The 15,623-nt window shown below is 50.4% G+C and overlaps 1 protein-coding gene and 1 pseudogene across 2 annotated transcripts in view; one reads left to right on the top strand and one right to left on the bottom strand.

Moving 5' to 3' along the window:
• Positions 1-15,623, bottom strand: part of NELL2 (neural EGFL like 2) — a 450,032-nt gene that overhangs the window by 20,720 nt on the left and 413,689 nt on the right. The window contains exons 17-18 of the mRNA XM_082256070.1: positions 9,713-9,906; positions 9,418-9,594 (exon numbers count right to left, since the gene is read on the bottom strand). Coding sequence (XP_082112196.1) covers positions 9,418-9,594; positions 9,713-9,906 — 371 coding nt within the window. The remainder of the gene's footprint in view (positions 1-9,417; positions 9,595-9,712; positions 9,907-15,623) is intronic.
• LOC309554576 lies at positions 1,085-1,847 on the top strand (annotated as a pseudogene). Its single transcript has 3 exons — positions 1,085-1,162; positions 1,470-1,524; positions 1,779-1,847. The product of its transcript is annotated as an uncharacterized misc_RNA (transcript).

Here is a 15,623-nt window from a genome sequence, read left to right on the forward strand (position 1 = left end):
ACAGATCAGCGGCCATACATTTTCGGCTTTTTTAACCCCCTATCGGCCGAAATGAAATAGTAGCATTTTCGGCCGAAAATATCGGCGGCCGAAATTTCGGTGCATCCCTACTTTGTTTAATATTGTTTATGGGTAATTAAAATGAGTTCTGGGCTTTAGTATGTTTTCTTAATCTACTGTATTTAAAAGAGAAGTATTGGAATTTTTTTTTTTTTTTTTGTGAATCATGCTTACCTAGGTGGATGCAGCATCAGTCCAATGCTGCACTTGTCCCCTCTCCCCCCCCCCCCCCCAGGTTTAAGACTGAGAAATGAGCAATCAAACACCGCTGATAGCTCGGTTCTCAGAGCTGAGTGCCGATCTAGGCATGTGGGTGTATCCCAACCATACGGTCGTGGTTTTTCCTGAGCCTGGAGTGGCTCTGTGAGGTCAGCCGACAGCAGGCTTCAGCCCGCTGTCTGCTAAAAACAGGTCACAGGAGCAGGGCCGGTGCAAGAATTTTTGACACCCTAGGCGAAACCTTATTTTGCCGCCCCATTGGCCCCGCCCCTGACTCCACCCCCTTCACCATGCCCATGGATATGGTAGAGGTGGCGGGGATGGAGATTTTTGCAGCGCCATTCCACTTATTTCTTCAGCTTTGGGCGGCAGAGGGGGGGCAGAGGAGGAGGAGGGGGGGGAGAGGAGGAGGGGGGGGAGAAGAGGAGGGAAGAAGAGGAAGGGGGGAGAGGAGGAAGAGGAGGAGGAAGGGGGAGAAGAGGAAGAAGAGGAGGAAGGGGGAGAAGAGGAAGAAGAGGAGGAAGGGGGGAGAGGAGGAAGAGGAGGGAGAGGAGGGGGGAAGAGGAGGGAGAGGAGGGGGGGGAGAGGAGGGAGAGGAGGGGGGGAGAGGAGGGAGAGGAGGGGGGAGAGGAGGAAGAGGAGGGGGGGGGAGAGGAGGAAGAGGAGGAAGAGGAGGGGGAAGAGGAGGAAGAGGAGGGAGGAAGAGGAGGGATGAAGAGGAGGGGGAGAGGAGGAAGAGGAGGGGGAGGAAGAGGAGGGGGGGAGAGGAGGAAGAAGAGGGGGGGAGAGGAGGAAGAGGAGGGGGGGAGAGGAGGAAGAGGAGGGGGGGAGAGGAGGAGAGGAGGAAGAGGAGGAGGGAGAGGAGGAAGAGGAGGGGGGAGAGGAGGAAGAGGAGGGGGGGGGAGAGGAGGGGGGGGGAGAGGAGGAGAGGAGGAAGATGAGGGGGGGGAGAGGAGGAGAGGAGGAAGATGAGGGGGGGGGAGAGGAGGAAGAGGAGGGGGGGAGAGGAGGAGAGGAGGAAGAGGAGGAGGGAGAGGAGGAAGAGGAGGGGGGAGAGGAGGAAGAGGAGGGGGGGGAGAGGAGGAAGAGGAGGGGGGGGGAGAGGAGGAAGAGGAGGGGGGGGGGGGGGAGAGGAGGAAGAGAAGGGGGGGGGGGAGGAAGAGGAGGGGGGGAGTGGAGGAAGGGGAGAGGAGGAAGAGGAGGGAGAGGAGGGGGGAGAGGAGGGGGGAAGAGGAGGAGGAGGGGGGAAGAGAGGGGGGAAGAGGAGGAGGGATTTTTGCAGAAGCATTCCACCTATTGCTTCAGCCTTGGGTTGCAGGGGGGGAGGAGGAGGAGGGAGAGGAGGAAGAGGAGGGGGGAGAGGAGGAAGAGGAGGGGGGGAGAGGAGGAAGAGGAGGGGGGGAGAGGAGGAAGAGGAGGGGAGGAAGAGGAGGGGGGGAGAGGAGGAAGAGGAGGGGGGGAGAGGAGGAAGAGGAGGGGGGGAGGAGGAAGAGGAGGGGGGAGAGGAGGAAGAGGAGGGGGGAGAGGAGGAAGAGGAGGGGGGAGAGGAGGAAGAGGAGGAAGAGGAGGGGGGAGAGGAGGGGGGGGAGGGGGAGAGGAGGAGAGGAGGAAGAGGAGGGGGGAGAGGAGGAAGAGGAGGGGGGGAGAGGAGGAAGAGGAGGGGGGGAGGAGGAAGAGGAGGGGGGGAGGAGGAAGAGGAGGGGGGGAGAGGAGGGAGAGGAGGAAGAGGAGGGGGGGGAGGAGGAAGAGGAGGGGGGGAGAGGAGGAAGAGGAGGGGGAGTGGAGGAAGAGGGGGGAGAGGAGGGGGGAGAGGAGGGGGGAGAGGAGGAGGAGGGGGGAAGAGAGGGGGGAAGAGGAGGAGGGATTTTTGCAGAACCATTCCACCTATTGCTTCAGCCTTGGGCTGCAGGGGGGGAGGAGGAGGAGGGAGAGGAGGAAGGGGGAGAGGAGGAGGAAGAGGGGGGAGAGAAGGAGGAGGAGGGGGAGAAGGAGGAGGGGGGAGAGGAAGGGGGAGAGGAGGAGGGGGGAGAGAAGGAGGAGGGGGAGAGAAGGAGGAGGAGGGGAGAGAGGAAGGGGGGAGAGAAGGAAGAGGAGGGGGGGAGAGAAGGAGGAGGGGGGGAGAGAAGGAGGAGGAGGGGAGAGAAGGAGGAGGAGGGGAGAGAAGGAGGAGGAGGGGAAAGAAGGAGGGGGGAGAGAAGGAGGAGGGGGAGAGGAAGGGGGGAAGGAGGAGGGGGGAGAGGGGAGAGGAAGGGGGAGAGAAGGGGGGGAGAGGAGGAGAGGGGGAGAGGAGGAGGGGAGAGAAGGAGGAGGGGAGAGAAGGAGGAGGGGAGAGAAGGAGGAGGGGGGAGAGAAGGAGGAGAGAAGGAGGAGGAGGAGGAGGGGGGAAGAGAATGATTAGGAGGGGGGAGAGGAGGAGGGGAGAGAGGAGGAGGGGAGAGAGGAGGAGGGGAGAGAGGAGGAGGGGAGAGAAGGAGGGGGGAGAGAAGGAGGAGGGGGGAGAGGAGGGGGGGAGAAGGAGGAGAGAAGGAGGAGGAGGGGAGAGAAGGAGGAGGAGGAGGGGGGAGGGAGGAGGGGGGAGAGAATGATTAGGAGGGGGGAGGAGGAGGAGGAGGAGAGAAGGAGGAGGAGGGGAGAGAAGGAGGAGGAGGGGAGAGAAGGAGGAGGGAGGAGGAGGGGAAAGAGGAGGAGGGGAGAGAGGAGGAGGGGAGAGAAGGAGGAGGGGGGGGAGAAGGAGGAGAGAAGGAGGAGGAGGGGAGAGAAGGATGGGGGAGAGGAGGAGGGGGGGAGAAGGAGGAGTGAAGGAGGAGGAGGGGGAGAGAAGGATTAGGAGGGGGGAGGAGGAGGGGGAGATGAAGGGGGAGAGGAGGGGGGGGGAGAATAGGAGGAGAGAAGGAGGAGGAGGGGGGAGGAGGAGGAGAAGGGGGGAGAGAGGAGGGGGAGAAGAGGGGGGGGAGGAGGAGGAGGGAGAGAAGGAGGAAGAGAAGGAGGAGGGGGAGAGGAGGGGGAAGAGGAGGAGGAGGGGGGGAGAGGAGGGGGAGGAGGAGGGAGAGAAGGAGGAGGGGGAGATGAGGGGGGAGAGAGAAGGAGGAGGGGAGAGGAGGGGGGAGAGAGAAGGGGGAGAGAGAAGGAGGAGGGGAGAGGAGGGGGGAGAGAGAAGGGGGAGAGAGAAGGAGGAGAGGGGGAGGAGGGGGGAGAGAGAAGGAGGAGGAGGGGGAGAGGAAAAGGAGGAGGGGGGAGAGAAGGAGGAGGGGGGAGAGAAGGAAGAGGAGGGGGAGAGGAGGGGGGGAGAGGGGGGGGAGGGGGGAGAGGAGGGGGGAGGGGGGAGAGGAGGGGGAGGGGGGGAGAGGAGGAGAGGAGGAAGAGGAGGGGGGAGAGGAGGAAGAGGAGGGGGAGAGGAGGAAGAGGAGGGAGAGGAGGGGGGAGAGGAGTAGGAGGGGGGAAGAGAGGGGGGAAGAGGAGGAGGGATTTTTTCAGAACCATTCCACCTATTGCTTCAGCCTTGGGCTGCAGGGGCGGAGGAGGAGGAGGGAGAGGAGGAGGGGGAGAGGAGGAGGGGGAGAGGAGGAGGGGGAGAGGAGGAGGGGGGAGAGGAAGGGGGAGAGGAGGAGGGGGAGAGAAGGAGGAGGGGGAGAGGAAGGGGGGAGAGAAGGAGGAGGGGGGAGAGGAAGGGGGGAGAGAAGGAAGAGGAGGGGGGGAGAGAAGGAGGAGGAGGAGGGGGGAGAGAAGGAGGAGGAGGGGGGAGAGGAGGAGAAGGAGGGGAAAGAAGGAGGGGGAGAGAAGGAGGAGGGGGAGAGGAAGGGGGGAAGGAGGAGGGGGGAGAGGGGAGAGGAAGGGGGGGAGAAGAGGAGAGGGGGGAGAGGAGGAGGGGGGAGAGGAGGAGAGGAGGGAGAGGAGGGGGGAGAGGAGTAGGAGGGGAAAGAGAGGGGGGAAGAGGAGGAGGGATTTTTTCAGAACCATTCCACCTATTGCTTCAGCCTTGGGCTGCAGGGGCGGAGGAGGAGGAGGGAGAGGAGGAGGGGGAGAGGAGGAGGGGGAGAGGAGGAGGGGGAGAGGAGGAGGGGGGAGAGGAAGGGGGAGAGGAGGAGGGGGGAGAGAAGGAGGAGGGGGAGAGGAAGGGGGGAGAGAAGGAGGAGGGGGGAGAGGAAGGGGGGAGAGAAGGAAGAGGAGGGGGGGAGAGAAGGAGGAGGAGGAGGGGGAGAGAAGGAGGAGGAGGGGGGAGAGGAGGAGAAGGAGGGGAAAGAAGGAGGGGGAGAGAAGGAGGAGGGGGAGAGGAAGGGGGGAAGGAGGAGGGGGGAGAGGGGAGAGGAAGGGGGGGAGAAGAGGAGAGGGGGGAGAGGAGGAGGGGGGAGAGGGGGAGAGGAGGAGGGGGGAGAGGAGGAGAGGGGAGAGAAGGAGGAGGGGAGAGAAGGAGGGGGAGAGAAGGAGGAGGGGGAGAGGAAGGGGGGGGAGAGGAAGGGGGGAGCAAAGGAGGAGAGAAGGAGGAGGAGGGCAGAGAAGGAGGAGGAGAAGGGGGAGAGAAGGATTAGGAGGGGGGAGGAGGAGGAGGGGGGAGAGGGGGAGGGGGGAGAGGAGTAGGGGAGAGAGGAGGAGGAGGGGGAGAGAAGGAGTGGAGAGAAGGAGGGGGAAGAGGAAGGTGGAGAGGAGGAGGGGGGAGAGGAGGAGGAGGGGAGAGGAGGAGGGGGAGAGGAGGAGGGGAGAGAAGGAGGGGGGAGGGGAGGAGGGGAGAGAAGGATGGGGGAGGGGAGGAGGGGGGGGAGGAAGGGGGAGAGGAGAGAAGGAGGGGGGAGAGAAGGAGGAGGGGGGAGATGAAGGGGGAGAGGAGGAGGGGGGAGAATAGGAGGAGAGAAGGAGGAGGAGGGGGGAGAGGAGGAGGAGGGGGGGAGAGCAGGAGGGGGAGGAGGAGGGAGAGAAGGAGGAGGGGGAGTAGGAGGAGGGGGGAGAGAAGGAGGAGGGGGGGAGAGAAGGAGGAGGGGGGGAGAGAAGGAGGGGGGGGGGGAGAAGGAGGAGGGGGGGAGAGAAGGAGGAGGGGGGGAGAGAAGGAGGAGGGGGGGAGAGAAGGAGGAGGGGAGAGGAGGGGGGAGAGAGAAGGAGGAGGGGGGAGAGAGAAGGAGGAGGGGGGGAGAGAGAAGGAGGAGGAGGGGGAGAGGAAAGGAGGAGGGGGGAGAGAAGGAGGAGGGGGGGAGAGAAGGAGGGGGGGAGAAGGAGGAGGGGGGGAGAGAGAAGGAGGAGGGGGGGAGAGAAGGAGGAGGGGGGGGAGAGAAGGATGAGGGGGGGAGAAGGAGGAGGGGGGGGGGAGAAGGAGGAGGGGGGGGGGAGAGAAGGAGGAGGGGGAGATGAGAAGGGGGAGATGAGGAGGGGGAGATGAGGGGGGGAGAAGGAGGAGGGGGAGAGATGGAGGAGGGGGGAGAGATGGAGGAGGAGGGGGAGAGGTGGAGGAGGAGGGGGGAGAGAAGGGGGAGAGAAGCAGGAGGGGGGGAGAGAAGGAGGAGGGGGGAGAGAATGAGGAGGGGGGAGAGAAGGAGGAGGGGGGAGAGAAGGAGGAGGGGGGGAGAGAAGGAGGAGGGGGGAGAGAAGGAAGGGGGGGAGAAGGAGGGGGAGAGATGGAGGAGGGGGGAGAGGAGGGCTGAGAGAGAGAAAAGGGAGTGAGGTGGGTGATGAGAGAGACCCCTAGCCCTGTCCCTATCTGCAGTCCCTCCTGTGTTACATTGTTCCAGTCTGTCTGAAGATGTGCTGGCCAGGTCTGTGGATGATGATGGACGGTACGGTACCTTCACCTTCCGTGTCATGATGTCAGTCTGGCTGTTTGATCCTCTTTGATTCGTCGGCATCCAGGCAGTTCCACTGAATCCCGCAGCAGCCTGCGCGCGCCTCCCACCTGTCCTCTGTTACAGCTCTGTGCCCCCAATCAGCCTGTCCTCCGGGTCTGGAAGAAGAGGAAGTTGGAGCCGTCCATGCTCTGGAAGCATGGGTACGCTGCTCCCGCTGCTTCTTGCCTCGTCAGGGGGCGAGGTCAGGGAGGAGGCGGCTGCTGTGGAGCTCTTCTACAAAGTCCCTGGCTCAGATCTATCTGCCCTTGGCTGGCCCCTCGATGATCACCGCGCTGTGTAGTAGCGATGAATGCCCAGCCTCCTACACCCCGAGAGTGCTGCTCATTGCTGCCGCGCCGCCACAGACAGGGCCGATCGTAGAGGAAAAGACACACTGAGCAGCTCCAGGCGCCCTCTCCTCCCAGTGGAGAGTAGGTAAGCCAGCGGCCGTGGTTGCGCCCTAGGCAGCAGTGCGCCCTAGGCGGCTGCCTAGTCTGGCCAGCGGTAGCGCCGGTGTTCCGTGAAAAAACCATACCCGTGAGAAAACCATACCCTCGTCACTTCCGGTTCCGCTACGGAGGGTATGGATTTCTCACGGTAGTTAAACTTGCGGCGGGTACATTAAAACACTTCGGGTGCAACATAAATCATGTCCTCTCCTATCGCTGTAACATCCCTCATCTCCGGTAATAAATATAAAAGCAGATCACGGAGCCGCGATCGCCGTCACATTTACGTCTCATACACCCGCCGCCGCTTTTATATTTAAAATGAGATGAGGGAAGTTACAGCGATAGGAGAGGACATGATTTATGTTGCACCCGAAGTGTTTTAATGTACCCGCCGCAAGTATAACATTAGAGACAGTGCCGTGATAATTCCATGCCCACCGAGCATGCGCACTTCTCAAATTCTTTCTTCTTCAATCACGTATCCGGGGCTCTGAGCATGCGCACTACTGCGCCGCTCAGCTGTTTCAGACCGGAAGTGACGAGGGTATGGTTTCTTCACGGGGTATGGTTTTTTAACGTTACAATGTCTATAGCAAGCTTCCATTACTCTAGTAGACCCTGTAAAGAAGCTGTACCTGCCTCAAATTTAATTTAAGATATAGGTCATCAACAAACCAAGGATCTCCAAGATAGCATCCAAACATTTTATTAAAGTGATTGTAAAGGCAGTAGGTTTTTATCTTAATGCATTTTGTGCATTAAGATAAAAAAAAAACCTGTGTGCAGCAGCCCCCCCTTAGCTCCATCTCAATCCAGCGATGTCCATGAGTGCCTCGGCCATCCGAGACTCTCCTTCCTGATTGGCTGAGCTACAGCAGGGGTACCATTGGCTCCCACTGTTGTCAATCCAACTCACTTAGCCAATCAGGGGAGGGGGGGCGGGGCCGAACCGCAGCTCCATGTCTGAATGGATACACAGAGCTGCAGCTCCCCTCGGGTGCCCCCATAACAAGCTTCTTACTGTGGAGGCACTCAACAGGAGGGAGGGGCCAGGAGCTCCAGCAAGAGACCTGAGAAAAGGAGGATCCGGACTGCCCTATGTAAAACTACAACATAGACATGCATGTTATTTTAATAGGAAAAAAAAAAAGACTTTACAATCACTAAGTAATCACAGCATAAAATAGCCACATTTCTTCAGCCAGGTGTCACTTACCTGAAGGAGGAGTCCTGCATGGCCCGAAAAATAGCTATTTTATGTTGTGATGTGCTAAACTCCAATAAACTTTTGAATACTACATCAAAGATTCTTGGTGTTTTGGTGACATATTGCTTAACCCCTTCTGGACCGCTTACAATATATTTACTGCGGCAGGCTGGCTCGTACAAGCAAAATTACGTAGGTCTACGTCGCTTGCCTGGGGGGCAGCTAGGGGCGCACTCCGGCCCCAATCGTCAGCGGGGAAGCCGATGCGGGTGTCAGGCGGCTCCGATTGCCACCTGACACCCAAGACCGTTCCCCGCTGAGAGAGGACGGTCGGCTGTTGTAAACACCTGGGATCATCACAGAGCTAATTTGATCCTGCTATATAGGATTGCATGTCTCTGTGATCACTCCCCTAGGCTCACACTTAACCCCTTGATCACCCACAGGGTTAACCCCTTCCCTGCCAATGCCATTATTACAGTAACAGTGCATATTTTTAGCACTGATTACTGTAGTAATATCACTGGTACCCCCAAAAGTGTCAAAAATGTCAGTTAGGGGTCCGATCTGTCCGTCACAATGTCACAGTCCCGCACAAAAAAAGCAGATCGACGACATTACTAGTTAAAAAAAAAAAACAATAAGAATGACATAAATCTTTCCCGTAGTTCATAGACGCGATAACTTTTGCGCAAACCAATCAAAATACGCTTATTACAATTTTTTTTACCAAAAATATGTAGCAGAAAGCAATTTGGCCTAAAATGTTAAAAAATTTTGATTTTTTAATTTTTTTTTGAGAATGTCATATAGCAGAATGTGAAAAATATTGTTTTTTTTTTTCAAAATTGTCGCTCTTTTTGTTTATAGCCCAAAAAAATAAAAAAAATCACACAGGTGATCAAATACCACCAAAAGAAACCTCTATTTGTGGGGAAAAAAAGGATGTAAATTTAGTTTGGTTTGTCGCACAACCGCGCAATTGTCCGTTAAAGTAATTCAGTGCAGAATCACAAAATAGGGCCTGGTCATTAAGGGGGCAAATCCTTGCAGTCTTAAAGTGGTTAATCTGTGCCAATACTACTTCCCAGTCAGTAGTTGCTGCAGCACCCATTTACTTTATAGCCATTTCCAGGAACATGTGCATTGGGAATATTTCACTGCTTATTTTTTAGGGTGTGTTGGAGGGAAAAAGGGGTCAGTTATATAGTTCATTACCATTTTGCCAGATTATAAAATGCTGTATATATATAGTGCTAAAAAACAACAGTGCAAACGCATTACTGTAGGCGTTTTTTTTTTTTTCCCCTAATTTCTCTGGTTTAGAGCTATGTGCAATGTAATGGTGAATTGCTGAAGACAGCTGTTTTATAGTACGAAAGCTGGCAAAGGAAAATCATTTAATTTAAAATAGTTTAAACACCATCATTCCTTACAAGTTTTTTTCTTCTGAATGTAAATTGTTAAAGACGGTAAGAGATTGATAGAATAACCAGCCAATAAATATGTGCGTCTTGTTTTACTGGCTACTAATCCTGCTCTGTTTACCAACAGAAGTAATAGAAGTTGGGGGTTTTAGAATTTACAATAGAAAAGATTATTATTAAGCAAAACACTTTTTCATGTAGCCAGATTAGTGTAACATCATTGGTATTTATATATGGGTACGCACCAAACATCTGCACTGCTGACAGTTTTGTACCCAGGTTTCTCCACTTTTATATGTAATATCTCCATTTTGATGCAGGCACTGGCTGCTGAGCCGTGGATCACATTCAGGACAGCAAAACAAATCAACAGTCGGATTTTCGCAGTCACAAACCATGCGGCGACACATTACCAATCCAACCTGCGGAAAGAGTTCACAGCATTATTTACCGATTTATAGGTATAAAAAATACAATCTGCCATCGCTAGGTTATAGAATCTGGTGTTCTTTTAAAAAAAAAAAAAAAAAAAAAACGAACCTGGCATGAACACACTGAACACCGATCATTATCCAATACCCAGATTTGCCCATTGTGCTTAATTTTGCCTTCATGTATACAATCGCCAGAACAATTTTTTCCATGTGGACAGCGGCAATCATACCCTCCATCCAAATTAAAGCAAACAGTATCATTATTACAGCTGTGTCTTCCTGTTAAACATTCATCAATATCTGTAGAAAATATGAGAAACAAATATTAGGTCAAAATTCTCCATTCAAATGTTAGATAGAAAGCGAAAACTGAAAAAATGTATAGTCCGTGCACAAGTTGTAGTTGCACTTCTTTATGGTTTTATAAACTTTTTTAATTAAATGTATTTCCGAAAGTTCAAGTTAAAGTAAATCACGAATGTTCTTGCAGCAGAATTTTCGAATGCACTAATATCTTGCATGAGTACAGTACATTGAAGAAACATCCAATCGCCTTTGTTATTTCCCCACAATAACTACTTACCAATTGGCTTAAACATTGTAAAATGACTCTAGAGAACAGCTTTGTTGGGTTTCTTCTTCCTAACAAATTTAGTTTGGTCAGGTTGCCAATGTACTGGATAATAAATCACACACACACACACACACACACACACACCTTATGCCAGTAATATTGGCTTTAGCCCCTGTCCATGTTACCGAGAAGCAACAAAGTACCTTACATCCCATTTATACATCTGCATTTTTCACTTGGAGTGGTGCATTTATGATGTGTTTTACTGAGCGTCGCATTCACTAGCAAGCATTCTAAAGATAGGTACCTCCAACCAACTACAGTGTAAATGATGCGAACACTAAATAGAATACAAAGAGAATTATTTGACTTTTCATCCCTGCTATTACTACAAAGCTTACCTTGGCTCATTTTATATACGTAAGGTTACTACTAAAACTATCGAAGTCTAACACATCATTCTTAAAAAAAAAAAAAATCAGTAGGGACATATGGCAACGGCTACTTCATTATTCTTCCTCTGATGGGTTATTTGGAAGACTTGCTAAATAGGACCCCCCCCCCCCCCACACACACACGCACACTCTTTCTTCCTAATTTTCCGAGTCTTATTTTCTGTATCGCTCACTTTTCCTCCCCTTACCTTCATGTTACACATTTAGAAGGCAGTCGTTAACAAGTTTAAAGCATACAAAAGAGTTTTTGTTACAAAATATGTTAAAAACATAAAAAATATGCAGGCGTCTTGCCCCAAGTTCCTTTCAGGCATAATGCTTGCATATTTTGAAGTTTTTTTTAACATATTATTTTGTAATAAAAATCCTTTTTTATGACTTTTTACCTTTGCCTGTGTTGTAAAGTCTTTTTGGGGGTACCAAGAAAGTCTTTTGCCTCGCACACCTTATTTTTATAAAGTACATCTCGGATGTGGTGTCCCAATACTACTCTTGGCACTTTCAGTAAATAATTCACATACCAAAACAAATACAGAGAAAGTCCCTTTCTCTTTACACACCATATTTTTGTTTTGCTAAATGAACATATGAAAATAATGCACATAACATACTACTTGCTTGGCTGCCATGCTGAATTCTTAGGCCCCTTTCACACATGTGGACCGTTTAGATCCGCCTGTTCGTTTTTCAGGCGGATCTGAACGGATGCCCCATGCATCTCTATGGGGCATCAGATGTCAGCGGAGACATGTCCGCTGACATCCGATCCGATAAATCTGGAGGGATGGAAACCCTATTTTCCATCCGTCCAGTAGATTGGATCGGATGAGAATGGAGAGACGGTCCGTTCCCATTCGATCCCCCCATAGAGAACAGCAGGGGTCTGACATCTGTCTCCGCACACAGCGCGGACACAAAGCTGCCATCTGCTTGCTCAGCGGGGGATCGGCAGATCGATCCCCCGCTGAGAAAAACGGAATCCGCCGACGGACTCCTCTGTGTGAAAGGGGCCTTAGTCTTGATACATTCTGAGTCACTGACATGAACAAGTATACAGATTAGGAATGTACACTTGACTTAAAGCACTGGAGACAGGGGAGGGAGGGTGGCAGACAGGTAAATGCCATTTTTAGAAGGTCAGGCATGGGAACCTATTTATTTATTTTAGTTTGGGTTTTCTCTAAAGCCTATGGTTGCACATGAGTTACACACAAAATAAACAAGCCTTGCATGCTTGCACTGAATGTTAACACTCAGTAAGTTTAAACCAATCAATAAAAAACATCTTCACATGTGCATAAGGGAAAACCAGTAAATCTATTTAATTGAATCTTTGCATTCACAGTAAATTCTGTGAGTTTGACATTCGATTACAGAAGTCAGCACAAAATTTACAACAGCTGATAAATAAATCAGTGGTCATGTGACTTTGCAATTCTCCCATTGCCGAGTACTATAATCCAATTAAATAAATAGTAGCAGTACAAATAATAAATTTACATAACATTTTCCTGGCAAACAGATTTTGTGTAAAACAGAGTACTGAATACAAAATAAGGAACTTGGAAAAATCTAATTTTTCAGACAACCTTAAATGCAATGTGATAACTGATATTACTTTTCCTGAAATGTATATTAATAGTTATAACATCACCATACCATTTTAAAAACCCTCCTACAGGTTTCATAAATAGCTCTCCAAATGTACTAAAGGAGTAGAGCATATTTGCAAAGTGAATTTTCACCTGTCACATTAATAAACACATAGGGTGGAACTAGGTATGCGGACATCTCCAGACGCGTTTACACTTGGCAACTGAATTCTGGAATTTTTTCCTAAACATCGCTTCTATAATAAACTGTTTTAATCAGACTTACACAATTCGGAGTGTCCCTGTTCTTTTCTTTACATACATTTCTTATGAAAGCATGACACTGAGGCGGCGTAAACACAGGGAGGGAAGAATATTTTGGATTTCACTTGAACATGAGCATTGAATTGCAACTTTTATATCGGAATTCTCATTTTATTGTTCATATCAATTCATTGTATGGCACACTATTTCACACAGGTTTATGTGAATATCATGCAATATTGAACACTATTGTTGTGAGATTTTGATTTGCAGTGACTGGGTATTATATATCAAAATTTATGTGAAAGGATTAGCACAGCACTTACTGGTTTGGTTATTCTTTTTTTAATTAAGCACTTCCATATCATGTTAATTCTCCATTCAAATGTTAGATAGAAAGCTAAAACTGGCACTACTCTCCTACATGTAAAAATCATCATTTTCTGCTAGAAAATTCCTCAGTACCCCCAAACATTATACATATATATATATATATATATATATATATATATATATATATATATATATATATATATATATGTACACACACACACACATATGCATTAATATATACACACACAAACATACAACCGTTAAAACGTTTGGGGTCACTTCGAAATGTCCTTATTTTTGAAAGAAAAGCACTGTTTTTTTCAATGAAGAAAACATTAAATTATTGAGAAATACAGTCTAGACATTGTTAATGTGGTAAATGGTTATTCTAGATGGAAACGGCAGATTTTTTTATGGAATATCTACATAGATGTACAGAGGCCCATTTCCAGCAACCATCACTCCTGTGTTCTAATGGTACACTGTGTTAGCTAATCGTGTTAAAAGGCTAATTGATGATTACAAAGCCATTGTGCAATTATGTTCGCACAGCTGAAAATTGTTGTGCTGATTGGAGAAGCTATAAAACTGGTCTTCCTTTGAGCTAGTTGAGTATATGGAGTATCAGCATTTGTGAATTTGATTATACTCTCAAAATGGCCAGAAAAAGATACAGTTTAGTCTTCTTCTGAGAAATGAAGGCTATTCCATGCAAGACATTTCCAAGACACTGAGATTCCCTACAATGGTGTGTACTACTCCCTTCAGCAAACAGCACAAACGGGTTCTAACCAGAATAAAAAGAGAAGTGGGAGGCCCTGGTGCACAACTAAGCAAGAGGACAAGTACATTAGAGTCTCTAGTTTGAGAAATAGACGACTCACAGGTCCTCAACTGGCAGCTTCATTAAATGGTGAATGAAGAGGCGAATCCGGCGGAGAGGCAAAGAAAAAGCCATATCGGAGACTGGCCAATAAAAGGAAAATATTAAGATGGGCAAAAGAACACAGACATTGGACAGAGGAAGATTGAAAAAAAAGTGTTATGGATAAATGAATCTAAGTTTGAGGTATTTGGATCACACAGAAGAACATTTGTGAGATACAGAACAAGTGATCAGATGCTGGAGGAGTGCCTGACGCCATCTGTCAAGCATGGTGGAGGTAATGTGATGGTCTGGGGCTTCTTTGGTGCTGATAAAGTGGGAGATTTGTACAAGGTAAAAGGGATTTTGAATAAGGAAGGCCATCACTCCATTTTGCAACTCCATGCCATACCCTGTGGACAGCGCTTGATTGGAGCCACTTTCCTCCTATAACAGGACAATGACCCAAAGCACACCTCCAAACTATGCAAGAATTATTTAGGGAAGAAGCAGTCAGCTGGTATTCTGTCTAATGGAGTGGCCAGCGCAGTCACCAGATTTCAACCCTATTGAGCTGTTGTGGGAGCAGCTTGACCGTATGGTATGTAAGAAGTGCCCATCAAGCTAATCCAACTTGTGGGAGGTGCTTCAGGAAGCGTAAGGTGAAATTTCTTCAGATTACCACAACAAATTGACAACTAGAATGCCAAAGGTCTGCAAGGCTGTAATTGCTGCAAATAGAGAATTATTTGATGAAAGCAAAGTTTGAAGTACAAAATTATTATTTCAAGTAAAAAGCATTACTTCCAACCTCGTCAATGTCCTGACTGTATTTTCTTCTTGTTCAAATAGTTTATTGAAAAAACAGAAGTAAATACAACGCAACATGTACAATCAGAGCAAGAGAGGTTACATTTGCACAGCAGGTCGCAACAGTAAACCGGAGATAGTAACAAAGCAAACCAGGGTAACAGACATATTCCGGAGCCAAGTGGGCGACAACCCCAGAAGGGAGATCCTTCCAGCACAGCCAACACCCGGGCACCCCTAAAAGGGAACTTGCTGTGCCCGCGCGCGACTGCGCCTTCAGTGGGTCATATAGCATGCATGAAAGTATCGTTTTCGGGGGTCGCAATACATGGCTCAGAGGGAGAAAGGAAGCCTGGTTAGGTCAGGAGTCCTTGGCATTAGGTCAAACAAGATGCAGACTGTAGTAGAATGGCGAAATGACTTGTGTAGGGAATGTGGAGAGAAGTAACCACAGTGGGGAAGAGTATGGGACAGAGTATTGTACATATAGCGGGATATGGTCATAAGAGAGGTGAGAATAGGGGGGAAGGGGGGAGACGGGGGGACAAAACAGGGGGGGGGGAAGAAAGGAATGGGGGGAAAGGGGAGGGGTGGAAGGGGAGAAAGTGGGGGGGGAGGAGGGGGGTCGCCGGGGGGGAGCAGGGTAACTACTGGTGGATACAAGCATTGCAAATATGCCGTTTAGGGCAATAAGAGAGTGCTATCAAAGTTCGGAGGGAGAAAGTGGTCTACCCATGGTTGCCATAATTTGTCAAACTTTTCGACCCTGTCCAGCAGGACCGCCTCAATTTTCGCATGAATCATGGCATTAGTGATTCTGTGTTTCACTTCGGGAATAGGTAGATGGGGGGTTTTCCAAGCTTTAGCTATTGTTTGTTTAGCCGCTGTCGTGACTTGTAGGAACAATTTGTGCTGCCGTGTGGAAATGTCATCTGATTTCACGTTCAAGAGGGCGAGACAGGGGTCAGGGTCGATGTGCGTGTCCATGAGGGTGGAGAGAATGCGAAAGACAGCCTTCCAAAATCGTTGGACCACGGGGCAGGACCACCAGATATGCATATGAGTGCCCTCATCCTGACAGCCTCGGAAACAGTCCTGAGAGTATGAGGGATGGAATTTAGCAA

The sequence above is a fragment of the Pelophylax lessonae genome, assembly GCF_965119305.1.
Source record: "Pelophylax lessonae genome assembly, chromosome: 4".
NCBI lineage: Eukaryota > Metazoa > Chordata > Amphibia > Anura > Ranidae > Pelophylax > Pelophylax lessonae.